Source organism: Macaca nemestrina, chromosome 1, assembly GCF_043159975.1.
Source record: "Macaca nemestrina isolate mMacNem1 chromosome 1, mMacNem.hap1, whole genome shotgun sequence".
Taxonomy (NCBI): Eukaryota; Metazoa; Chordata; class Mammalia; order Primates; family Cercopithecidae; genus Macaca; species Macaca nemestrina.
The window spans coordinates 231,657,163-231,683,511 of NC_092125.1; the positions used below are offsets into that span (position 1 = coordinate 231,657,163).

General features: G+C 62.5%; 1 protein-coding gene across 9 annotated transcripts in view; it reads left to right on the plus strand.

Moving 5' to 3' along the window:
- Positions 1-26,016, plus strand: part of LOC105496701 (MORN repeat containing 1) — a 70,621-nt gene extending 44,605 nt beyond the window's left edge. For 7 of the 9 annotated variants that reach the window (XM_071067717.1, XM_071067722.1, XM_071067772.1 and 4 more), the window contains 4 exons: positions 11,720-11,853; positions 12,021-12,100; positions 23,119-23,165; positions 25,702-26,016. In XM_071067717.1, the coding sequence (XP_070923818.1) occupies positions 11,720-11,853; positions 12,021-12,100; positions 23,119-23,165; positions 25,702-25,895 (455 nt within the window). In that variant the 3' untranslated portion in view covers positions 25,896-26,016. Of the gene's footprint in view, positions 1-4,176; positions 5,152-11,719; positions 11,854-12,020; positions 12,101-23,118; positions 23,166-25,092; positions 25,553-25,701 lie in introns of those variants that run through there. The other 2 variants (XM_071067773.1, XM_071067729.1) reach the window with 2 other exon arrangements.
- The last annotated feature ends 333 nt before the right edge of the window (positions 26,017-26,349 follow it).

A 26,349-nucleotide genomic window follows, 5' to 3' on the forward strand; every position in this document is an offset into this window, starting at 1 on the left:
GTACACACGGCTGTGTGTGTGTGCACGTATGTGTATGTGCCTGCACAGGTGTGCGTGTGCATATGTGTGTGCGTGCCTATGCAGGTGCATGTGTGCGTGCGTGTGCGTGCCTGCGCAAGTGTGTGTGCGTGCACGTGCGTGTCTGCGCAGGTGCGCATGTACATGTGTGTGCGTGCCTACGTGTGTGTGCGTGCTTGCGCAGGTGCATGTGCATGTATGCCTGCGCAGGTGCATGTGTGCGTGTCTGCACAGGTACACGTGTGCATGTGTGTGTGTGTGTGCGTGTGTGTGCGCCTGCACATGTGTGTGTGTGCACATGCGTGTGCATCTGTGTGTATGCCTGCACAGGTGAGCATGCGTGTCTGCACAGGTGCGTGTGTGTATGTGTGTGCGTCTGTGCAGGTGCACATGTGCACGTGTGCATGCCTGCACAGGTGCATGTGTGCATGCAGGTGCATGTGTATGCCTACACAGGTGCGTGTGTGCGTGCGGGTGCGTGTGTATGCCTGCGCGGGTGCGTGTGTATGCCTGCGCAGGTGCGTGTGTGGGGGGAGGTGTGCATGCGTGTGCACTCACTGGCTCTGCCAGGGCCCGTGGGCAGCGGCTCCCCAGCAGGCAGGAGCAGATGCAGCACCCAGGATCGCATCTGAAAAAAACCGGGGTTCCCTGGAGAAGCAGCAGATCCGGGCTGGGGCAGGATGGAGGAATTTCCCCCATGGAGGGCAGAGGGAGGAGGAGTCAGCTCCCCATGCAGACGCCCCACCACCCTCACGGAGCCATCACGGTAGACTCCACTGGTACTGGATCAGTGAAAATCCTGCCCCACCCGGTAGCGTGGGCTGAGCAGACCACAGCGTCGCATCCATTCCTTTCCTGCCAACGATGCGTAACCCAGGTCTCTCTGTGATGAGACCTCAGACAAGGCCACACGGGGGAACCTTCCCTGAAAGGCCTGGCCTGGAAGCTTCAAAGACGCCAGGACCATGGCAGTCAGGGAAAGGCCCAGGAATGTTCCGGACCGACGGAGACTGAAGACACAATGACAGCTCTCTCCAATGTGTGGTCCCAGGCTGATCTCCTTCCTGTGAGGGACATCACTGGGCCATGGGAAAGCCCGGGCTGGGGTCTGACCCTGAGGCGTGCCCTGCCCCAGGACGACTGTGCTGGGTTATGTGAGGTGAAAAACTTCCTGGTTTGTAAAATGCACTCAAGGACGTGGAGTGAGAAACAAATTCAGCAACGAGGCCAGGCGCGGTGGCTCACATATGTAATCCCAGCACTTTGGGAGACCGAGGCGGGCAGATCATGAGGTCAGGAGATTGAGACCATCCTGGCTAACATGGTGAGACCCCATCTCTACTGAAAACACAAAACTTAGCCGGGCGTGGTGGCAGGTGCCTGTAGTCCCAGGTACTTGGGAGGCTGAGGCAGGAGAATAGCGTGAACCCGGGAGGCGGAGCTTGCAGTGAGCCGAGATCGCGCCACTGCACTCCAACCTGGGCCACAGAGCGAGACTCCGTCTCAAAAAAAAAAAAAAAGGCCGGGCGCGGTGGCTCAAGCCTGTAATCCCAGCACTTTGGGAGGCCGAGACGGGCGGATCACGAGGTCAGGAGATCGAGACCATCCTGGCTAACACGGTGAAACCCCGTCTCTACTAAAAATACAAAAAACTAGCCGGGCGAGGTGGCGGGCGCCTGTAGTCCCAGCTACTCGGGAGGCTGAGGCAGGAGAATGGCGTGAACCCGGGAGGCGGAGCTTGCAGTGAGCTGAGATCCAGTCACTGCACTCCAGCCTGGGCGGCAGAGCGAGACTCCGTCTCAAAAAAAAAAAAAAAAAAAACAAACAAACAAAAAAAACGGACTTTCAGACGGCCCAGGCAGGGAAAACATTCTTTGTACTCTACCTGTGACTTTTCTGTAAATGTTTGATTAAACATTTACCCCAAAATGGAAAATACCAGTGCACTCTGCACACAGGGCAGCAAGGGAGTGACGGAGGCGGCGGGGGCCGAGCAGGAGCCTCGAGGCCGCAGCAGCCGCGCAGTCCACCCCCTGCCCCGCAGTCAGAATCTAACCCTGAGGCCATCGGGAGCATGGCACGGGCAGCCACGGCGGGGAAGGCACCTGTGTGGCCCCATCCCCCGCACCGAGACCGTGGGGCCAGCAACTGGCTTGGGGTGCTGATCCTCCCGCCCCAGCCTCCCAGCACTTCAGAACATTCCTGGGCCTTTCCCAGGCTGCCGGGGCCCTGGCATCTTTGAAGCTTCCAGGCCAGGCCTTTCAGGGAAGGTTCCCTGTGTGGCTTTGAGGTCTCATCACAGATGGAGGCTGCATCTCTGGCAGACATGGAAAAGGGGAGACAAGATAGAACCCATGGGCTTGGGGCGTGTGAGCTCGGGGTGTGTGTCATAGAGATAAGAGGAAACATCCGTGTGTGCGTGTATGTGTGTGGCCTCCTACACGCGCCTCTGTGTGTGCTCCTGCTCTCCCCTGGTGGGGCCTGTGAGCAGCGACGCTGCTGGTGTGAGCTTGGCTGGCGTGGGCACCTGGGCACCTGGGGTCAGAGCTGCTCACTGCAGCCTGGCCCTAGGCCCTCGGCACAGTTTCTGTTCCTCGAGGAGGCCCTCGGACACAGAGCCCCTATGTTGCCAGCTAGGGTGCCTTCATCTCCATCTCTGGTCAGCCGCAATGCTGCTGGCAGCCTGTGTCCACTGGCGAGGGGCAGGTGCTGGGGTTGGCCCTCTGAGCGGCCTGAGGGTCCAGCTGGCAGGGCAAAGGGTCTCCCGGTGCAGAGCCTGGCCCTTGTTGTTCAGAGCCACGTAGGGTGAGCCCGAGGCTCTCCAAGGAGGACGGAGGCGAGGCAAGTGCCCCGAATTGTCCTGTGTCCCCCAACAAGGCTGGCCCACGCTCGGCCGCCAACAGGGAGCAGCAGGGGAGTGCGTGGCTGCTGCCCCAGCAGGTGGCAGGTGGTGGGTGTGCAGGCCTGGCCCTGGCCCGGTGGAAGGAATGGGTTGGAGGTGCCAGGGGCAGACACAGACCCTGAGTGTGGCAGCCTGAGGACCGCCTGTGCCTGTGCAAGGGTGCGGGTGCATGTGGCCACCCATGAGTACAGAGTGTGAGGACACGTAGATCCCTCCCGGCGGCTGACACTGTCTTCGTTCCTCTCATTTGGTACCAACAGAGAGATGGTGATGCTCCCTCTGGCAGAATTCTGCATTTGGGGACTTGGCATTTGCTGCTGGAAGGTGGAGGTGGCCCCCCAGGACCTCCGTGGCCAGCTTCAGCCCTGCCCCAGGCTCTGCAGGTGGCCGTTGTGGCTCATACAGCCCGCAAGTTGGCACAGCGCTCCCCCTTTCCCTTCCCACTGGGGCGGCTGGGCCCTATCTGTGCAGCGCAGGGACAAGGCCCCCAGGGACGGAGGCCGGAGCAGGCCAGGGTCATCACGCTTGCCCCGAGAGGCCAGCAGGGACCAGCGTGTCCTTTGCACAGCCCGGCCCACGCGGGATCCCTGTCTAGAGGAACTGCTGTCTGTGCAGTCCCCACCCCTGGCGTCCTCACCAGCGTCGGCCTTAGGGCTCCTGCACCCCACACCCTGTCCCCCAGGCCTTTCCCAGCCCCGCAGCATGCTGCTGGTCGCTGGGCCTTCCTGCTCCCCCAGTGAGAGTGTGGCCCTGTGGGGGACGCTCGGGGCCAGCTCGCCACACCGCCTTGTCGAGCGTGCTCACTGGAGCTTCTGGGGAGCAGGTGCCCGGCTTCAGAACCACGTCTCAACCTGCCCTGCAGATCCCTCCCAGGCCCACCGGCCCCTCGTGCCCAGCCACGCCCAGCCCTCAGGTGATGCTGCTCTGGCAAGAAGAGCCCCTAAGGCCACCTGAGGGCAGTGCCCCTGAACGTCCTCCTCAGCCGTGACTGCGGGGACGCACGTTCTCTGCTGGCCTGATTCTGGTGGGTCTGGACCAGGCCCTCCCACACTCCTTTCTCTCCTGCTCCAGATGGGAAAGGCGGCCGATGGCCGGGAAGGGGGTCCTAGGGAAGCTGGCCCACCCCCACCCCACCCTGCCCCTGGCCCCAGCCCCACCTCAGTCACCCTCACAGCTGGGCCTGCTGGTAGCAGGGGGGGCCTGCGGGAATCCCGCCCAGCAGACACGGGACCACGGTTTCCTCCATTCTCTTCCAGAAGAATAGGGGGCCATGGATTCTACACCGTTTTGCTAAAAGAAGTCCAAACCCCAAGCCAGAGGTGGACGCCACGGTGTTTAGAAGCCTCGGGAGGCAGCCAGTCCCCGTGAGAGCTGGCCTCTGCGGTTGCGCCTCCTCCTGCTTCCCTGTGAAGCTGCTTCCACGGCTCCACGAGGCTTCTGTCTGTCTGAGGGCCCAGGACAGCCATGGCAGGGTGGCTCCTGGCCTGTCCTCCCCAGGAGAGCTTCAGAACAGCTCCTGAGAACACAGTGGGGATGAGGAGAGCCCTGAGGACAGCAGCCACGGGAGCCGTGGACCTTGTCCAGGCCCCCAGGCCCGAGTCTCAGTCCTCAGGGGGCCACTTCTGCTCAGCACAGCACCCCCAGAGGATCAGGAGCAAGATGAGGGGCCTGATCCCGTTCCCGCCTGGCCGGAACGGCACCTGCCTGACCCCAGCAGGGCTGGTGCCCCGCAGCGTTGTGTCCAGGGCCCAGCCGGCTCTGCCAGCTGCACAGACAGCTCTGTGGGGGGCTCCTGGAGGCGAGGAATGGGCAGGCACGGAGAGAGCCCAGAGCAGTCCTGTCTTGGCAGCTTTGCCAGCAGACGCGCCCGCACGTCCCAGAAGCAGGTCTGAAGGCAGCAGTGGAGAAACAGCATCGTGCTGGCGAAACGCGCAGGAGCAGCCGCGACCGATCAGGCCCCGGGAGCTCCGGAGCATCCTTTATTTTCTGAACATTCAGGAAGGTTGGAGGCTACTGGAGACGGAGGCTTAGGGTCAAGCACATTTTCTATGCCTCAGGAAAGGCGCGGAGCTGGCGCGGAGCCACACCTGTGATCCCAGCACTTCGGGAGGCTGAGGCGGGAGGATTGGTTGAACTCAGGAGTTCAAGGCCAGCCTGGGCCGCATAGGGAGGCCTTCTCTATGATAAAATAAAAATATTTTAAAAGGCAAAGGAAAGACCAGCATGGGTTCCTTCTCGGTGACAGTGCCAGGGCCCACGCTGGCTCTGCTGAGGGAGGCCAGGCACGGTGGTGGCCCAGCCTACACCTCCCCGTGGCTCTTGGGTGGCTCGGGTCAGTGGAGCCATATCTGAGGTGTGGGAGGTGAGGAGGGTGAGGGGGGTGAGGACGAAGCCCGGGGCTGGGGACAGCAGGGGAGTCTGACAGGCCCCCGTGTGACTCGTGTCCCCCCGCGTATTCCCGCTGACTTCTCCAGGCCCTGCCCTGCGTCTCTAATGAGCCACACTTCTCGGCTGACTGACCGACTCCTAAAGACTAATGCCCTGTGTCTGGTCACCTCCGAATGAGACTGTTCTCATCCCCTTAGGGCCAATAACGTTTTATTTTTTGAATCCACTTACATGAAATCAACGTTTCTGCTTTGGCCTTCCCTCCCCCGGCCAGGTCCTGGGCCTGCTGCGGCCGCTCTTGGGGCTGGCCTGGCCCGAGCAGCCTTGTTGATTCCGGCAGTGTCCCCGCCTGCTGCCTGGTGCCCTACACAGGTGACTAGGGAGTCTAATTGAGTCCGCCGTAAAAAGATAATGAATTGGCATCCCCTCCAGAGCGGTCGAGCTGCCCGATCCCGTCCCGCGCTGGCTCTCAGCCTCTCGGTTCCTGAGGCCCCCTCGAGGTCGTACGGTGACCTTTATCTTGCTTATAAAGCCGTAATTGATGTAATTAAAACTGGCATAAAGGCTTTGGAAGTCACTCCTGAGAGCTGGGCATGGGCACGCCTGCTGGGAGCCCCGCCTCAGTGGGTCGGCCTGGCCGGGAGGTGATGAGCATGGCCTTGGGTCAGGGAGTGCCCCAGACACTGCCAGGGACCCTCACTCTCCGCCATGAGTGGTTCCTCTGGGGCCGGTGGAGCCCAGAGTTTGATGAGCTGATGCGTCTGTCACAGAATTTGTCTCCCTGAGCCTTGGAGTGAGGCCCACTCAGGCTGGCGGGCGCCACTCAGACGGGGAAGAGAGGGTCTCCACTGACAGTGGGCACTGTGCTGTCTGAAGGCGGCTCTGCACCTCAGCTTTTCGAGTTTAATGCCTTGGGGGGGTACTCGCCATCAGACTTTTATTATTTTCTTTATTTCTTTATTTCTTTTTTTTTTTTTTTAAGAGGGAGTCTCACCCTGTGGCCAGGCTGGAGTGCAGTGGTGCGATCTCAGCTCACTGCAACCTCTGCCTCCCGGGTTCAAGCGATTCTCGTGCCTCAGCCTCCTGAGTAGCTGGAACTACACGCATGCACCACCACACCCAGCTAATTTTTGTATTTTTAGTAGAGATGGGGTTTCACTGTGTTGGCCAGGATGGTCTCAATCTCCTGACCTCCTGATCTGCCCACTTTGACCTCCAAAATGCTGGGATTACAGGCGTGAGCCACTGCGCCCGGCCCCTTTTAGCCTTTTCTTTTCGGTGGTTTGGCCTAATGGGAGCAAATTTGCAGACGGGGGCACAAGCAGGACGATGCCCAGGAAGGGGGTGATGTTGGGGGGCAGCTACACTGTGACTAGCAAGTTGGCTCAGCCGGGCACCTGGCCATCGCACAGTCAGCAGCATGCCCAGGACCAGTTGGGGAGTGCTGGGGACAAGACAGGGAAGTGGGCTCTGCTGGGACAGATCCACAAAGGGGAAGCTGGGCAGCAGGCAACAGGTGGGACACAGCAGGGCTAGGAGAGGCTCTGTCGGGAGGGGCCACCAGACCAAGGCAGTGTGGGGACCAGGACGGAAGGGTGAGGCCAGCCTGCACCAGACAAGCAGCAATGCCAGGGCCAGAGGGGCTGGGTGGAGATGGGCAAGGAAGAGAGAGAGGACTGGAGGACAGCCCGCGTCATGGCCTCGTGGCTGGTATCATGGTCTACACTATGGGGCCCATGTTTTGGCTTCTGTGGCAGCCCTCACCATGGCCTATGTGGTGGCCTGTGTGGTGGCCACAGGTCGTGGTCTTTGTATGGTAGCTTGTGTGGCCCCACGTCATGGCCTGTGTGGCAGCCTGTGTGGCCACCCTTGCCATGGCCTATGTGGCAACCCACATCATGCGGTGGCTCATATGGCAGCCTGTGTGGCAGCCTGTATGGCGTCCTGTGTGGCAGCCCAACATCATGGCCTGTGTGGTGGCCTGCGTGGCGGCCCTCATCGTGGCCTGTGTGGTGGCCTGCGTGGCGGCCCTCATCGTGGCCTGTGTGGTGGCCTGCGTGGCGGCCCTCATCGTGGCCTGTGTGGTGGCCTGTGTGGCGGCCCTCATCGTGGCCTGTGTGGTGGCCTGTGTGGTGGCCTGTGTGGCAGCTCTCATCGTGGCCTGTGTGGTGGCCTGTGTGGCGGCCCTCATCGTGGCCTGTGTGGTGGCTCACATCATGGCCTGTGCTCACATTACAGGAAAAGCCTCTGGCCATGTGGAGCTGGTGAGTGACAAGGTCCACCTGCTGCCTTGAGTCCTTCATGTGCTGGAGACAAACAGTGGGTGACAGGACCAGGGGTGCTGGAGGCCTAGGGAACCACTGCAGTCCTTCGAGCCACAGATGATGGCCCAAACCCCAGGACTGCAGCCATGGAGGTGCCCCCAAGGAGGATCTGAGAAGTTTGGGGAGACTTGTGTGGGTGGAGGGGTGTCATGGAGTGAGGGGAGGAGTCAGTGACCAGCGGGAGGGCAGGCCCCTCACCAAGGGGAAGCTGAGCTGGAGGAGGGACTGAGCTCTGCTCTGGTGTCTGCAGGGTGTGGGATGCGCAGTACACAGCATGAGGGGACTGCTGGCTGCCAGGGCTGGGTGTGTGGCCCCTGAGGAGGCAGGTGAGGGGTCATCTGGCTGAACGTGGTGCTTGTGTCCATGGCAAGCAAGGTGATCGCCCAAAGGGGTCTGAACAGAAGAGAGGCCAGCCTGCCCCAGGGACAGCAGCCTCCGAGGTCCCCTGGGGCCCAGGGGCAGGAGGAAACAGGGCCTGTGGGTACAGTGGCCATCTGTAGCCGATGACACTGGGGGACAAGTAGGGGCTCAGGCCAGGGCCACCCTGATGTCAGCAGCAGAGCCCAGGCGCAGCCTTGGAAAATCTGCCTCTTCAGCAAACGCAGAGAAGTCGTGCGGCGGGGGTGCCCGCTTCTGCACAGAGGGTGCCCTGAACAGGAGCAGCCAAGTGGATTCCAAACCTTGCTTCACAGAGAGCAGCCCCACAGGACACTTTGGCTGGGCCTTCCTGTGCCCTCGTTTTCTTTAGGGGATGTGCAAGCTTGTGTAGCATTTCTGGCCCAGCATCAGGCAGGGGCCAGGCCGGGCTGAGCTCCGGGCCCTTGGCAGGGGAGGGACTGACCTGGCTTCCGTGTGAGGGTCCCGTGTAAACAATGGACTGAAGGGCGAGGGGGACCCAGGAGTTGGGCTTCAGCTGAGGGCAGTGCCAGTGACTTGGTGGGAGACACTGGGGCCTGGCGGGGGTGTGGCAGGGCAGTGGGCAGCCTTGGGGGTCCAGGCACAGATACGTTTTGAAGGCAGCCTTGATGTCAGCCTTGTTGCTGCAGCTGCAGTAATTGTGGGTGCATAGGATATGGGGCAGGGGCAACTGGAGGCTGACCCCAAACTTTCAGCTTGAGCACCTGGGGGGTGTGGTGCCAACCTCGGGGAAGGCAGTCACAGCCAGGCCCCGGGGGCCGCTGCGGTCAGCCTGCAGCCCCGACTCGGGGAGTGCATGGCAGAGGTGGACCTCTGTCTCTCATGGCCAGGCAGCCCCCCAGCGTGGCAGCAGAAGGCCCTCCGTGGGCCTGTGCCATGTGGCGGTCAGAGCCTGAGGGAGGGGGTGGTGACATCCAGAAGAAAGAGACACAGTGTGGGCTCCTGGATCCAGATGTGCTGGGATCTAGAAGGCTCCTCCGAGCTCAAGGCTGTGGACAACACCCCCCTTCCGCTTTTCACTATTTCTCGTTTCTCTTGCTTGCAACAAAAGCGTCTTGGCCAACCCAGAGGGCCTCCTCTTCACTCTCGGACAGGGACCACACATAGGGGTCTGCCTGCATCTCCAGGGAACCCCCCGTGTCAAACCCACATGGGCTCAAGGAACCCGGCTTTACAGGCCCTGGTGTCCTCTGTCTTCTTCCTGCTGAACTGAAAGCTGTTAGTTTCTGTTTGTGCTGCGCAGGGAGGCCTCCCTTTACCCGGCTGAGCCTTGGCTGCTTATCAGCCAGGGGCAGTCACGACAGAGCCTTTACTCTGAGGAGAGCGGGGATGTTGTGAGAACCTGCCTGAAGGCGCCTGGCACTAGCCCTTGTGATCACCAGGCAAAGGAGGCTCTTCCAATAGCTTGGCCGGAACCCCCAGCCTCAGCGATGCAGACACCCTCCAGGCTCCAGGTGGATGGATGTTTATTTACACACCAGGAATGCCTGCTGGGCTTCTACAAATACATTTTCCAATCTCCCACCTTGCCCCCGGAAACGGCACGTGGCAGGTGGAGGTCTAAAGCCCCTGCCATCGTGTGAACCACGCATCCTCCGGGCTCAGGATCCGGGCCCGCTCTGGAGCAGTCACCTTGCCGAGGGGGAGGGCGTCCGCATGATCAGGATACAGAGCTGGCGTCTTTATTGCCCAGGGGGTGTCGATAAAAGACGCAATCCAAGTTAGCTCCAGTGCAGTCCACGTGGAAACCATCGGTGCGTTAAGAAATGGAAATTATGCCATCAGCAGTGCAGCTCCCAGCCATCGCCCCGGACGTAAATAGTGCCGGGCCAGCAAAAGCTGCTGGGAGAAGGATGTTGGTTAAAGAGTGTCCTTGCAGAGGGTAGACTTTCTCTCTATAATGCACCATAATGATTAAATTAAGACACCTCCGAGAGAGATAATTCTCCCACCTGTAATTTGGAGACACTTCTGAGGCTGGCTCTCCTCAGCGTCTACAGAAGTTGGGCTCCTCCCTACAGAAGGTGGGCTCCGGGAAAGGGGTGTTAATGCCTCCATCCCCAAGGTCCTATCCAGCGCCCTCCACTCACTCAGAGCCCCACGGAGGCAGCTGCCCCAGGGCCCCACATGAGGGTTCTGCCTCCTGGGATCCGGCCACAAATGAAACTGAGCCCAAACAGACCTGGCCTCCTGTGCACCCCTCAGCAGCCCCTGACTCCTCCTTCCCTCCTGGGCACTGTCCTGGCTCCACCCTTCTATCCACCCTGGAGCTGGGTCTCTTCTGTTTTGTTTTTTTGTTTTTTGTTGTTTTTTTTTTTTTTTTTGAGACGGAGTCTCGCTCTGTCGCCCAGGCTGGAGTGCAGTGGCCGGATCTCAGCTCACTGCAAGCTCCGCCTCCCGGGTTCGGGCCATTCTCCTGTCTCAGCCTCCTGAGTAGCTGGGACTACAGGCGCCCGCCACCTCGCCCGGCTAGTTTTTTTTTTTTTGTATTTTTTAGTAGAGACGGGGTTTCACCGTGTTAGCCAGGATGGTCTCGATCTCCTGACCTAGTGATCCGCCCGTCTCGGCCTCCCAAAGTGCTGGGATTACAGGCTTGAGCCACCGCGCCCGGCCTCTTCTGTTTTTTGATGGTGTCACTGCCTGGTGGGGACACTTGTTTGTGGCCCTAAAGCCACCACACCAGCCCCTGCCTCCCTCTCAGAACTCCCCCATCCAGCCAACTCTGGAGCCGACCTTCAGCCCTCACCACATCCCATGGCCTCCTGCTAGCACCTCCTACCAGTGGTGTGTGCAAGGGGAGGGCCCTCGGGCCAGGGACGTCAGGAGAGCCCCAGCTGCCGGTGGGAGAGTGGGTTCTGATGTGTATGTGTGTGTGGAGGGGCTGCACTGAAGTTATCTCCTTCAGGCTCAGCCACTGAGCGTCCTTGTAAAAGACACAGCAGGGTAGGCCCTGGGGGCTGTAGCTCCATCTGTTCGTGGGCGGAGCCAAAGGGAAGCCCCCATACCTCACACCCTGGGATCCTGGGAGAGGGGCTGAAGAAAGCTAGGATGGGCAAGGGTCTGCAGGGGTCCCACTGAGGGATGCACAGGCCGAGCCCGCCCACAGCCTCCTCCGATGCCCGAGGACTTAGGGTCTGCTGCCACTTGGAAGGACTGGCAGCCGCCCCCGGTTTCTCCCCTCCCCGCTGGTGGAGAACGGGGCCCGATGCCAGGCCCATCTCGACGCATCGCTGGAGCAGAACCGTCTTCCTCCTCATGCTACACTCAGAGGAGGGCACGTGGCTATGCTGCTGAGCACCGGCCTCTCTGGCCAGGGTCCGAGGCCCGGCCCTACCCTGGAAGCGATGCCTCGGCCGGCAGGGGGCTGCAGATTGGAGAGCCTTCCTGCCACAGAACACTGGGCTCCCAGGTGCTGGGGTGGACTCAGAAGGGAATGGGGGTGTCACGGGGCCGTGGATACGAAGGACCCCCACCTCCACTGTCGGTGGCCAGAGGGAGCACCCAGGAGGGACAGTCCCTGCCCCCTGACCTGCCCCCACCAAGATGGCATCGCTGCTGACGTCTGTGCCCGCTGCCCTGGCCAGAGCCACACTTCAGCACAGCCATGCGGGGCTCCCTCTGTCTCCGCCGCGAGCCCCTCACAGGGCCTTTCTTCATTCTGTCTCCTTAGCCGGGGGACACACGCCCCATTGTCCCGGGGCCTGTCGGCAAGTGGATCAGGGCTGTGCCGAGTTCACCGATGTCCTACTGGGGCCGCCCCCGCCCGGGTACCACCCCTTCCTGTTCCTGGACAGCCTCCACAAGGTGGGTGCCCACGGGGGGCGGAGAGGCCACCCCACATCACTCAGACGGTCCCTGCCCACCCACCACCTCAACACCCAGGCCACGTGTGCCCGGGGGGTTTCGAGCAGAGCTCCTGGGCCCCCCTTCTGAGCCTCTCCCTCTCCCCTCCTCCTGCCCAATCCTTCTAGAAGGCAGGCAGCAGATCCAGAGGCGGCTTGTACCCCGGGGGGACACCACCCACTGCACAGGAGCCGCCTGGAGGCAGCAGGTAGGAGTGTCCCACCCCACTGGCAGGCGTTTGGAGGGTCAGCTCTGGCCTCCTCATCAGCTGGGCCAGGAGGACGGGGAAGGCCCAGGGGAGCCAAGGACCTGGTCTGAGAAGGCAGTGAGCCTTCACGGGCCTCGCTTCAGGGAGCCCCCAACCAGGGTCTCGAAGGGCTGACAGCTGCCCTGTGACTTGCCTGGGCTGGTACGAAGTGGGCGGAGCTGGAGCCGGTCCATCTGCTTTGATCACTACAACCCCCAGACCGTCGGGTAGACCAGACTGTGGGCATGTGGAGGCAGAGAGGCAGGAGGAGCCCAGGGACTCCCAGAGGAAGGCGGCTGGTGGCCAGGGTTCAGGGCAGTGGTCTAAGGGGACACTGTGAGCTGGAGGACAGGAGCGGGACCAGGTGCACATCGTGGCACGTGCAAGTGGGGACACCGTGGGGGTTTGTGGTCGTCACATCTCACCATCCTGGGCCTGGCAGTGCTACGGGCACAGCACATGCAGGGCCATAACCGGCTGGTTCTACTGGGAGGAAACTGGGGCTCGGGGCCCAGCGACAGCTTCCACCTCAGGTCAGGACTCTGTCTACAAACTGGAGGCAGCTGCGCACTGGGCTGGGCTAGGCTGGGCTGGGCTAGGGAGGCCCCCGCTGATGTGCCCTGGGGACCCATCCCTCCTGGCCTGAGCCCGAGGACACAGTGGCTTGTCCCACCAACCCTCACCTGGCCCCGCAGGCTGTGGAGGAGCTGCTGGGTTGCTCACAGAGTGACCAGCACCCGTCCCGCTCCCACCCGCCTGCCAGGCACTCGCTCTTTTTTTTTTTTTCTTTTGAGATGGAGTCTTGCTCTGTTACCTGCCCAGGCTGGAGTACAGTGGCGTGATCTCGGCTCACTGCAAGCTCTGCCTCCCGGTTCACGCCATTCTCCTGCCTCAGCCTCTCAAGTAGCGGGAACTACAGGCTCCTGCAACCACACTTGGATAATTATTTTTTTTTTGTAATTTTAGTAGAGACAGGGTTTCACCGTGTTAGCCAGGATGGTCTCAATCTCCTGACCTCGTGATCCGCCCGCCTTGGCCTCCCAAAGTGCTGGGATTACAGGCGTGAGCCACTGCGCCCGGCCCAGGCACCTGCTCTTGTTTTCTTGGGTGGAAGCTGTGACGTTTGGGATTCCTGATTGGGGCAAAACATTCTGGTGACGTGGTGCACAGACCCTGCAGGAAAAATCACCTGCTCTTGAGAGACATGGGTCCTCCTGGGACAGGGTTGGCACCGGGGGCCTTGGGCAAGGCAGGTGGGTGGAGAACCAGACCCCTGCAGTGGCCACAGAAGGACCTCAGGGGCAGAGGAGGGCTCCAGGTATCCCCAGCGCCCGCCTGGGACCAACACGGGGTGTCGGGCCCTTGAGACCTCCCGTGCCTCTGCCCATCCAGCAAACAGAAGTGGATGTGAGTGTGAGTGTGAGTGTGAGTGTGAGTGTGAATGTGCCGGGGCCGCCTCCTGCTTCCACGGGGAGGGGGGGCGGGTATGGAAGTAGCCAAGGCAGTGAGCACAGGCCCAGTGGTGGAGCTCCAGGGAAGGGGTCTGGCGAGGTGGGAGGAGGGTCTGCTGCAGCCCCCTGCAGTGAGGCCCCTCGTGGGGGACGCTCGGGGGCTGCCAAGGCGCTGGCACTGGCAGGCCTTTGATGCCACTCACCCATGGGGGCGGCGCCGCCCTCTGTCTAGCTCTGAGTCATGGTTTGTGAATTAAATATGAAACTCGCTTTGTACGATAACTTGAGAAGCAGAGACTAAAAAATAGCCAAGCTCCTGCAGGCACGGGGGCCCCGTTTGCCCAGCGACTCGGCCGTGGCAGCATCTGTGAGAGCCAAAAGCTGAGACGCTCTGAGAGTCACTCCCACAGACACGCACCGACCCACACGCCCAGGGCAGCATCTCTACTTCGTTCCATGACCGTGGCAGCCTCAGCGCCGAGTGTGATGTTGAAACGTCTTATTTCAGCAAACAGGCTTTCGCTCTTTTCCACCTGAGAGAACGGAGGGGTCGGCGTCTCCTCCCAGCCTGGGCTGCGCCCACGAAGCGCTCGCACTGCCCTCAGGTGCCGTATCTTTGGACTAGGATTGTTACAATCCCAGGACGACGTGGCCGCTGAGTTGGAGTGTTCAGTGTTAAAATGATGTCGTCTCTTCGGGACACACATTTGTGACCAGCAGCCGATTCCCCTGCCTCCTGCCGGCTCCACGGCCACACGGCTAGGGCCCTCCCATGGTGTTGGGGCAGGCGTCCCAAAACGAGGCCTGCTCCCTGCAGGGAGCCCCGGCTCTCCGTGCAGCTGGGCTTACGTCTTCTGGGTACGGAAACCCTGGGGAGTCTTACCGATGGCGAACTCGCCGTGAGCTCTGCCGGCTCCTGGAGTGAGTACCCAGCATGCAGGTGAAGGGCCGCACATTTGCCGGCCTCTCCGCCATGGATCCTGGGGCGGCAGTGGCTTAGAGACAAACCTGGGCCTGTGCCTCTCGTCCTCGCCGGAGCCTGGCCTCCCTGCCCCCGCCAGCGGGTCATTGCAGCCACGTGATCCCTTACTACCCTCGAATCTGCTGCCCCCCCCACCCAGAGGCCTTCAACTGTGGCTGACCAGGGCGTCGACCTCACGACCTCTTCCAGGGCGTGCCCAGCTCTGTCCCTGCGGAAGCCCCCACAACCCATCTGGGTGTTTGTGCGACGGCCCCGTCTTAGGAAAGAGTGGGGGACCCTGCCTGAGGCTCCCCCCGCTGTTGCCCCCGTGCCTTCTGCCTGCTGTGCGGTGAGGAAGAAGCACCTGTCCCTCTGGTGTGGGTCCCAGCTTCCTGAACCAGCGTCCAGACCTGTCTCTGGGCCCAAAGAGCCCACTTGTCAGAATTCTGAGAAAGCCATTCTTTCCAGCAGCCAACCTGGCTCTGGCAAATCCAAAGCCCTCGAACACTCAGTCGGCTGCGTCCGGTTTGCATTTAAGGAACCCTCACTGTGTCATGGCCGAGTGGTTCCAGGCAGGGTCCCCAGCCCGTGCCAGGCACAGGGGAGGGCTCACTGTCAGCAGGCAGGGCCGGGCAGGGCGGGGCGGGGCTGGAGGAGTGGAAGCTCCTGGCACCTTTGGGTCTGCCGCTTCTGACTGACACGCTTGTGAATGGGGTGGAGAAGGGCAGGGGCTGCGGCCGGCTCTCAGCGCTTCCTTGGGCTCCAGCCTCAGCAGCAGAACCTTGAGCAGGGATCCTGCCGCTAGCACCCTGGAGTCCCAGGAGACCCCTCAGGTCCGAGACCTCCCTCGGGTCCCCCCCCAGTGTGGCCCTGTGACTGACAACTTTGTTCTGCACCAGCCGTGGCCCCTACCCTGGCACGGTCCTGTATTATTCCAGCGTCTCCAGGGCCGAGGCCACTCCCTGCACTCACCAGCTGTCCCCAGTTGCCATCGCCGGGGACCCCCTTTCCGTAATGGGGAGGCTGCTTCGGGAGCTGGGCCCGGGGCTGACCTGGCTGCTGGGTCCCAGCTGGCATCCCCACTGCTGGGCACAGAGGATGTGGGGCCAGCCCAGGTCCTGCTCGGCGCGCCCACCGGCCAGCATAATTACGCACCAGGAGCATCTCCAGGCCGGAGACCGACGCTCACTGCACTTCCTGCCTGGAACGTTCTGGCCACCCCCAGTCACCCCCCCACCCCATTCAACATGTGGCCACCTTTTTTTTTTTTTTTTTTTTTTTTGAGACGGAGTCTCTCTCTGCCGCCCAGGCTGGAGTGCAGTGGCCAGATCTCAGCTCACTGCAGTCTCCGCCTCCCGGGTTCACGCAATTCTCCTGCCTCAGCCTCCCCAGTAGCTGGGACTACAGGTGCCCGCCACCTCACCCGGCTAGTTTTTTGTATTTTTTAGTAGAGACGGGGTTTCACCATGTCAGCCAGGATGGTCTCGATCTCCTGACCTCATGATCCGCCCGTCTCGGCCTCCCAAAGTGCTGGGATTACAGGCTTGAGCCACCGCGCCTGGCCAAGTGGCCACCTTTTTATCCTTCCTAAGGACCCCAACAATGCCAGATTCCTGGGTTCCGTTTCTTTATAGTCCCGCTCTCCAGTTCCAGAGCAAGTCCCTTGGGGGACCCGTGGGGGTTGGCCAGAGGTCAGTTGGGTGAAGACTTGGAGGCACCCTCATAGGCAGCCTGGTGGGCTGCACCCCATGGAGGTCACGGAACCCAGCCCAGCCCCTGATAGAGCTTGGCCCCTCGAGGCACACAAGGCGCAACCTGGGGGCCCCTCTGAGACCCCGGGGTCCTGGCTTTGGCTCCTCCCCTCGTCTCCCCACAAAGCCCCAAAGCCTCACTCCCTCATGGAGGTTTTCACCCCCTCCCAGAATCCCGGCAGGAGCTAACAAAGGGGCCTCCCGGCTGTTCCAAATCTGGAGCCACAGACGGGATTCTGCAGTGTGGACAACAGGAGACTGAGACGGGAGTGTGACCCCTTCCGTGTCCGGACACCAGGTCGCGCCCTCCTGGCCCCCAACCTGGGCCTGTGCCGGAGGCCTGCTGTGCCCCCGACAGCGCCACCTATTCCCCCATCATAGAAGCCCAGGTCCTAGCGGCCTGCATGGGGCCGGTGAATGGGAGAAGCAGTGAGTCTGGGCCAGGGGTCCCCCATCCCACTGGAAGGATCTGAGTGTGGACCAAGGGCAGGCAGCATTCCCTCGGGCGCTGGAGTCTGTGAGCCGTGGTCAGGGTGGTCGGGCTGTGCTCACCAGGGTGTGCTGAGACTGGGGCTCTGGGGGAGCCATCTGTCCCCCAAAACAGCCGCATCTGTGTCCCCTTCGTGAGCTGCACAGCAGGAGCTTCTCTCAACATCCACTGGGTGACGCCAGTGCCCTCAGGAGGACAGGCAGCCCCTCTGGGCACCTGGTGAGCACCGGGGCGCCTGGTGCACTCCCCACCGGGTGGCCCCTCAAAGCCCACATCAGAGCCTGTCACCGTCATCCAGGAGGCTCCAAACAATAGAAATGACTGAAAAAAAAAAAGGACAAAGATGAAGAGTGACACACCAGCCTGTAATTTCGGGAGAGGCGTGCGTGGAAGAGGCGCAGCAGCCGGAGAGGCGCAGCAGCCGGAGAGGCGCAGCAGCCGGAGAGGCGCAGCAGCGGGAGCGGGAGAGGCGCAGCAGCGGCAGCGGGAGAGGCGCAGCAGCGGGAGCGGGAGAGGCGCAGCAGCGGATGAGGCGCAGCAGCGGATGAGGCGCAGCAGCGGGTTTCAATTTACATAAGAAGCACGGCCCACGCGGGAGAAGCATGTGCGTTTGTTATGACTCTCAGGCAGGATCCTGCAAAGCCTTCTTTGCTCCCTAAAATAGGCAGAGGAAAGAGGGGCCAACGTTCCTTCACAAGCTGTGCCCCAAGGGAAGCCTGGTTTTTGTGGGCACAGAAGCCATGTCTGCCCTCCCAGAGCCCAGCCAGGGCCACCAGGACCCCCGCAGGCATGCTCTGACCCTCTGAAGCCCTCCAGGGCCTGGTCACCCTTTGTGCAGGGTGGCCAGAAAGGAGGGTCCTGCTGCAAGGGCCCTGCAGACATAGCCAGAGGCCGAGGCCCGGCACCTGCCTGCCAGGGCACCCTCAACTGCCCCAGCGCGTCCAAGGATGTCAGGGAGCCCTGGGGAGGAGCCCCACCCACCCCTGCGGCCACGTGGGGCAGAGTCCAGGCCTGGAGGGCCACGGCTGCCCTGACTCATGCTGTTCTGGCAGGCTGACAGGGAGAGGTGCTGACTGGGAGAGGTCCCGAGGTGCTGACCGGGAGAGGGGTCCCGAGGTGCTGACCGGGAGAGGGGTCCCGACTGGCTCTGGAGAGGCTGCACGAGGGGCTCCTGCGCCATCCGCTGAACCTGGCTCCTAACTCGCTGCCTCACCACGTGCCCCATGTCCACCTGGGGCCGAACCCCAGCTTGTGGGAGGGGAGACAGCGTGGATGGGATGGCCCTCCCTGTAGTGGGCGGTAGACGCAGACCAGACATGAGGGCCCCGCACGTGCCCACCGCCTGCTGCCCTGGGAGGGGACGCGTTTCTGAGAAGGCCTCTGGCTGCATTCCTGCAGAGACATTCCAGGCGTGTTACGGAATTCCACAAAAGGACAAAGCCCTGTCAGTTCCTAAAAGATGTGAAATTATGTCAGCTGCAGAAGAGGGACTCGGTTTGATCAACGTGGCCGTGATTTTGCCCAGCCACACAGGAGAATTCCACAGGAATGGTGGGGGTGGTGCTGGCCCCAGAAATCCTAATTCCATGCTTCATGATAGGAAAATGCGGCCACCCGAGCCCCATCGGCCCGGGACGGGGTCCATCCGCCCAACCACAGACACGGGCATGCGCGGAGACCTTGTGTGTCATTGCTCACTGGTGGCTGTCGGCATCCAAGCCCCTCCTCCCTCCTCGGCTCCAAGAAAAATGGGCTTAATTAAGACTTCTGTGATTAGTCATTTAATCAGTCATTAGGCCAACACAGATGGAGTCAATTAATTTTTTTTTACTTGAAAAGATTGTGGAAGCTCCACAGCCCACAGAGCCCCTTCCTGGCACCATCGCCAGTGACCGTGGAGCGTCCCACACAGGCCTTCATCCCCTTTGAAAGGCCATCGGTGGGGACAGGCACCTGGGCTCCTCACCTGTCCCAGGCCCAGAGGATGCAGGACACCGACCCGTTCCTCCCTCATTTGCCACGAAGAGGTGACAGGAGCCAGGAGAATGGCCTTGGAGCCAGCAGCCACCACTGGTGCCCAGAGACACGTGAGGCAAGAGCCTGGCCACGCACCGGGCCTGGCGGGGTTGGCTGGGTCTGAATAGGGACAGGACTTGGGGTGGCAACGTGTCCTTTCTCTGAGCGTGAGTCCGGGCCAGCACCCTGTGGCCAGTTAGGTGCAGGCCTGGCCAGCAAAGCAGCCTGTGATTCGCAGCCCAGGTGGGGAGGCCCGTGCCACCAGCTTGCCTGGCCGAGGGGTGCGGATGGAGGAAGCACAGAGAAGCCCAGCAACCACCCCCACCCCGGCCCCAAGATGGACAAATAGAAAATTCCCACGGGCACAAGCCAGGGGTCCCACCTCACCCGCAGCTCCCCCCAGTCCTCTCCTGGGCACGCTGGTCTCCGCCATAAACACACGGACACAGCCCAGCAGCCCAGCCTGCCCCTTGGCCTGAGTCTGGCCTGCTCACTGCTGGTGCCATCTCTGAGCATTCTTGCCAGTGCCTCCTCCACACTGCACCTGCACGGGGCCCAGCCCAGTGGGGCCTTGGAGAACACGATCTGGAATAGACTCTCAACAGACCCAAAGGGGCCCGCATGATGCGGTGGCAACTCTGGTCTCCTCGGCTCACCTGCTCACCCGCTCACCCTCCCCTAGGGCTCTGCCTCCTCTCTGGGCCTTGCCACTTGCTGACCCCGCGGCCAGGAGGTCCCACTCAGCCCAGCCCCTCCATCCCCAGGGAAGGCGCCCAGGGGATGCCCTGGCCAGTGGGTCTCAACCTGCACCTGGCTGTGGTCCTCATGGGATCTGGCCCCGGGGTGGGGGATTGGTGTCCAGCAGGCTGGGGGCTGGGCCCACAGGGATGAGAGCTCCCAGGACAATGGGGTGGGCTGCAGGGAGGGCACCAGGCAGCCGGGGGCACCAGGGTCCTCAGTAGGCAGCACCAGGCGCCCTGGCCCCACTGCTGGAAGCACCTCCAAGTGGGAGTTCAGCCACGAGAGAAAGGGATTGACTGGGTTCTTCTTTAGAAACTTTTTTTTTTTCTGAGACAGAGTCTCACTCTGTCACCCAGGCTGGAGTGCAGTGGCCCGATCTCGGCTCACTGCAAGCTCCATCTCCTGGGTTCACGCCATTTTCCTGCCTCAGCCTCCCAAGCAGCTGGGACTACAGGTGCCCGCCACCACGCCCGGCTAATTTTTTTGTATTTCACCATGTTAGCCAGGATGGTCTCGATCTCCTGACCTCGTGATCCGCCCGCCACGGCCTCCCAAAGTTCTGGGATTACAGGCAAGAGCCACCGCACCCGGCCTAGAAACTTTTAAAGGTTGAAAAACGAGCCCTGTCTTGTCCAAGCAGGGATACTAAACCAAAGCAGGTGTGAGGGCCAGGCGGGAACGGCTGGGCCCGCGGATGTGCCCAGCGCTCAGGGGGATGTGCAATGATAGCCCCACAGCAGACGGCGGGGCTGGGGCAGGGCAGCTGTTAACTCTTCGCACGCCCGCACCGGCAAGTGCCCCCAGGTGAACAGGCTCCCCCAAACAGAGAACACCCCTCAGGCTTTCCAAGGCCTGAAGCTGACCGCCCACTGGGGACAGGGCACCTGGGGGTCTGTGGCGGTTGCCTCCCCAAGGCCTGGGGCCAAGAATCCAAACTCTGATCTTCGACCTGGGAAAGCAGTCATCTCCCCGGGTGCAGAGGCCTGCGGTGCAGAGGGGCCTCCCCGGGAGGGCTCCCCTGGCAACGTGGCCCCCAGTTCCTCGGCCCAGGCCAGGGGCACGAGGCCTCCGTGGTGCCGGCATGTTCTCCAGGGGCTCCACGGGGCAGGACACGCAGACTGTGCTCTGGGAGAGGAGCCGGGGCTGGCGTCTGCACCCGTCTGTGTCTGTGCCTGGGGCTGTTACAGAAAGCCCTGGCCCGTGGCTCTCATTTCTTGGGGATACTAAGGAGGTGACAGCGGCTTCCAAGCTGGCCCCAGATCTGCGGCCAAGGGTCCTGATTTTCGGACTTTCACAGGGGCTCCCGGGGCTGTAGAAAACCCTAGGGTGTGGCTCCTGCGCAGCAGGTGGGGAAGCCTGGGCCCTTCTCTGAGAGTCACACCCCCCACCCCCACGTGACAGATTCCTCCTGATTGTGTCTTGCTTGGCTCTTGCCTCACCAGCTCCCGGCACATCCTGGTGGCTCTAGAGGCCACGTGGAACCCCAGAGCTGGGCAAAGGCTCCTGCCCCTTGTCACCAGGATCTGCCTGGACTCTCTGACTCCCAGGCATGACCCCTGACGGCTCCAGTGGGCGCCCTTCTCCAGGAGCCGGGACACCAGGCCAGGCTGCAGGAAGGGGTCCCCTGGGCCTCACACCCTGGCCATGAACTGCCCTCCCTGGCCTGGCAGCAGACTGGCCTCAGGCCCAGCTCTAACTTCATGCCCAGGTCAGGGCACGCCAAAGCCATGCATGAGGAACATGTCCACGTCATAGACTGGAAGACTGAGGACAGCAAAGGCCGAGCCCAGGCCCGAAGGAGCGGGTCTGGGTAGACAGGGTCAAGGGCCTCGGCCCGAAGGAGCGGGTCTGGGTAGACAGGGTCAAGGGCTACAGGCTGCCAGAGGTCCCTTGCTGGGCCTGCACTCGGCCAAGGCCTCTCTGACGCCGCTCCCTGGAGCTCTGCTCGGGGCTCGCTGCTGTCTGCACAGAAGCCTGTGAGGAGCTCCTCCGGGGACCTCTTGGCTTCTCGGAGCATCTGGCCTGGGAAGGTGCGGTGAGGGGGACTGCCAAGGCCAGGAGCTCACTCGGTGACACCGAGATGCAATGCAGGGCCTCGGGAAAAGCAGCCCTTACCCGTCAGGGTTGCCAGTTCGGCCGACAGGCCACTCTGGTCACTGCCAGAGGCACAGGCAAGAGGAGGGAGCCGGGCGCAGCACCTGTTGGCCTTGCAGAGGTGGTTGCCTGCCCACCATGCCTGTCCCTCCTCACGGCCCTCCACCTGCGCCGCCTCGTCCACCTCATCTCCCGTCTGTGCTTCTAAAAGCCACGGAGACCACTCGCAACCGGCCACAGCCTCTGGACTTGGGGTCGGCAATGGAGCCTCTGCGGCCTGGACGCCGCCCACTGTGTTTCTGTGTTTCTGTGTGAGCGTTGGTGTGTCCAGAGCACGGGTCCGCGGGGGCAACACAGGCCTCAGACGTTCAGCGCTGCAGAACGGCCACACATAGACCCTGGGTGAGGCCCGGACTGCTGTGTCTTCACCCGGGTCCCCAGACACTGACCCCGCCGGGGAGGCCGAGACTGCCAGGCCGATGCCGGGCCAGACCTCCGCAGGTCAGGAGGGAGCAGGATGTGTCTGTGCGGTGGTGGCAGCTGCTGCCTCGGGCAGAACTGGCAGGAAACGGCGCCGGGGTGGTGCGGACTCACTGGGGCCTCCAGTGTCAGGGCCGTCATGGCCAGCGACTGAGGGACAGGAATGAGGGGCTGGCACCCACGTGAAGGTGCAGTCCCAGGCACGCAGTGGGCACCCAGACGCCCCCCAGGCCACTGCCTGCACCGCCTCCCCACGTGCGGTCTCTGCGGACGCTGGCCTCGGGCCTGCTCGCCGTCCATGGGGCACTGATGCCTTCGAATCTGCACGGCCTCCTCCCTAGGCCGAGACTCCCGAGCTCCTTCCTGGCTCTGCCTGTGTTTTCCTCAAAGCCCTGGGGGTCCTGTAAAAACTCAGGATTCCTGTAATCCTGCTTCTTTCTCTAAGGCTGGCAGCCTGGCAGACTAGTTACTCTCGGTGCTGAATTACGTACCCCGCTTCCCCTCCTTGCCCGTACTCCTGTGTCTTACATGGGTCTGGGGCCCGGCAAGACCCATTCTCCCCACTCGAAATGAAGCCACTTCAGTCTTCTGTCCTTCATTCTGCAGGCTCCGGCGTCGCCGCCTCTCAGGGGCTTCGGGTCTTTCTCACCCTTCATGGTCTTCTCGGCTGCACCGGGGGGCCTCCGCCTTGTCAGAAGCCTGTGGGAATGGGGTTGTCAGTCCCACTCCTGCTCCAAGGCCATAAGCACGTCAATAATTTAGACAAGGAGGATTTGCACAGGGCAGCCCACGGGCCCGAGGGGCAGAGAGCTGGGTGCAGGCTGCCAGAGGACTCTCCTTATCCTGCCCGTGGCCCCGAGGTGGAGTTTGCCGGCCTCTGCTGTCCTGGGGCCCCGAATCCACGCTGGAGCCACTAGCCCTGGTTCGGGTCAGCGATGCCATGTCCTGGGGGTCCAGACAGGGCATTCAGGGGCCTCACTGTGTCATCTCCACAGGCCTGAGGGGAGCGCCACGGAGGAGCAGCCTGCGGCAGCATACCCAGGTAGGTGGACGGGGCCCAAGTCCATCGCCGGTTGTGCCACTGTCTGGAGAGGCGAGAGGCCACAGCCCAGAGCTGGGGGTGGGGTTGGGGGAACTCAGCCCGGGGTCCCCAGAGGCAGGTGGCTGTGGGTGGGGGATTTGGGAGCAGCCGAGCCCTCCCAAGGGCCTGAATGGGAAGGGGGCTGGTGGTTTGGGGGCTGGGGACGGTCCAGAAAGATTTGAAGCTGGGCCGACACAGCCCTTGATGTGGGGAATGTCCTAGAAAGGAGGAAGCCATGGGGACAGGGAGCACAGAGGCGCAGAAGCCTTGGGGTCCAAGGTTGCTGAGGGGCAGCTGTCGAGGCCCACGGTGGCTGAACCATGAGGAGCTGCTCCCCGCAAGGCCGGCTGCCGGGGCCTGGTGGGCTGGGCTGGGCGGAAGGTTCCTCCCGGCATGGGGGCTGCTGTGGGGACAGTGAGGAGGGGTGCAGCGAGGGCCTGGAGGAGGCTCAGGTGCAGACCCTCAGCCGTGGGGCCTCCTCCAGTCGCCCCAGTCCTGGGACTCAGCCCCACAGCCTAGGCCTGGCATCCCCCTCCAAGTCAGAGGGGCCAAACGCCAGGCACCTCAGCTACACAACGGCTTGGAGCCCTAGCAAGGCCTGGGCACCGCGGCTGACTGGGTGCCTGATGGAGAGTGGAGCCTCTCTGTCCGCTGGGCCAACGTGAATGACCCTTCCTCTGGTGTCTCTGGGGTTCTGGCTGGAGAGCCAAAGGCTGGAAGGTCTGGGCCCACTGCTCACTGGGGTCTGGATGCCACCACGGAGCTGCCTCTGGCACAGCGGGAGCAAGTGGAACCACCCTGGTCGTGGGGACGGCACCAGTGCGGCCAGGGCTATAGCCAGCGAGGCCTGGGTGAGGGGTGGGACCGGAGTCCTGGGCGATGTCCCCTGGGGTCCCACAGCAGCCCTCACACCGTCGACCAGGCCACCCCATCCCGGCCATCCCAGGAGGAGTAGGTGGGTGAGGGTGGGGGCGGGGACATCACCGCATCGACGTCGGCTGGTCCTGGCATGTCTGCACAGCCGCCCGGCCAGGGTTTATGTGCTCAGTGGAGACAGCTCGGGGTGAGGAGCGAAGGGAGATCCGATGACGCGGGGGCCATTTGGGGCTAAGCCATATATGTATGGCCGAGGCCCCGGGTGAGAGCTGGCCCAGGGCTCGATCACGTGGCCGTCGAGGCCCGGCCTGCCGTATAGTGGCCACCAGCCAGAGCCCTTCCCGCCCTTCCCATCTGCCGGGACGCCGGCCTCAGGAGTGGGGTCAGATGGGGCCTGTGGCCGGCTCCTCAGCCACTGCCCACTGAGCTCTCGGCCCCCCGGCCAGCGCCTTGGCCGCCGCTGGTACAGCTGGATTCCTGGGAACACCTAGAAACCCGGCTGCTTGGAAACACTGTGGCGTTGCCATGTGGGGCCCTTCCTCCGCCCGCCAGGGAGGCTGGCCCTGGTGCCCAGCGCTGTGGCCCACACCCGCCAGGCTGCAGAACGTGTGTCCCCCTGCGAGGCCCCCCAGAACCGTGTTTTTTTCTAGAGGAACTGACTCAGGGCCAAGTACATTCCTCCCGGCCCCCGAGGCTCGCTCTCGTCCAGCCCTGGGAACGCACAGGCGGCCGAGCCCTTGGCCTGGCCGGAGGAGGCCGCCGCTCCGCAAAGCGAGCGCTGTTTTCCAGGCCGGCGTCTGGAATGTTGCTCTGCCTTGCGGTGTGAGCCGACTCCTGCCCCCATTTCAGCTGCGGCCGCATTCCTGGTGTGAGCCCGGGCCAGCCGAGGCGCCTTTTCCAGTCTCCGGTGCCAGCCCCGGCAGGCTCAGGGGAGGGGAGAGGACGGTTTCTATGGCAACCTCACTTTTTGTTATTTCTTATTTTCTTTTTTATGGTTTCTCCAACTTTGAAGCTCTCCAGACAGTTTACAGACTGTGAAAGGAAAAGTACTTTTCCTTCTCTGCCGAGTCCCCCCAGCAGGGCCGCCCTCCAGCCCCACCCAGAGAGCCCCAGCGCGGGTGTGCGGAAGGGGCTGGGGCGGGGGCTCCGAAAGCAAGTCACACACACCTGCCTTCAGAGCGCTCGTTATTTTTAAAAACAGTTTATAGAGGAAATGAATTATTTTTCTCCTAAAAAGTAGGAAAGTATTTGCAAAGGAATCCTCCCGGGACCCACAGCCAGGTCGGCCGCAGGGGCTGGAGAGCGGCCGCCATGCGAGGGTCGTGTCTGTCCTTGCCAGCCTCTGAGTCGGAGGCCGTAGCTGGGCGGTGGCCTGAGGCCAGAGGTGGTTTCCTTCACCCAAAATTAGTTCATCCACCTACGCTGACTGTGTGTCCAGCACCCCAGGACTGGTCCGGTGGCCGGTGCTGTGGTTACAGTGCCAAGAATCCCAGAACCCGGGCAGAGATGACCAGGGTCGGGGACACGGGCCAGTGGGCACACGAGAGTGGGCAGTGGGCTGAGGCCAGGGAGGGGAGGGGACAGGAGCCTGCTGAGGACCAGCCCAGCGCGCCCCTTGCAGGGGAGTACGTGCTCATGATCCATGACGTGACCACTCCACCATTCCTGGGACGCACGCTGCCCCCCGCCTTCAAACACCTGCGGGTCGTAGCGAAGAGGGCTGACCGGCCACCCCACGTTCTGGAAGAAGGCCCTGAAGCCTCAAGCGGCTGGCAGGCCCATGGCTGCACCCCAGAGCCTCCAGCGCCTCAGTGAGGCCCAGTGTCCACAGGAGACCACCTCGGTGTGAACGGCAAGAAACTCTGCCTCTGCTTGCGGGACCCTGTCCCCGATTCCCCAGAGCCCTGCGGCTGTTTGAATAAAATGCTCAGTGGCAGCTGTGGAGGGCACCGCTCCTTGGGCCCGACGCCCGCAGCGAGGCCCTCCCCATGCACCCGCACACTCACAGGCGAGGCCACAGGACTGGAGACTGCGTCCTCCCTCACTGCTGTGGCCTCCGCTCTGCGCAGAGCCCTGGGAAGCCTGGGGGCTCAGGCGGGACACATGGGGTGACTCGTCTCAAGGCCAGGCTGTGGCAGTCGCCCAGGCACCCTTCGAGGCCAGCATGTCTGTCCCACCCACACTGTTCCCAGGCCCAGCCACGGTCGGTGCCGGAATTCCCTGCCAGGCTGGGGCTGGGAAGGAGGGTCCCTGTCTCCCTGCCACAGAG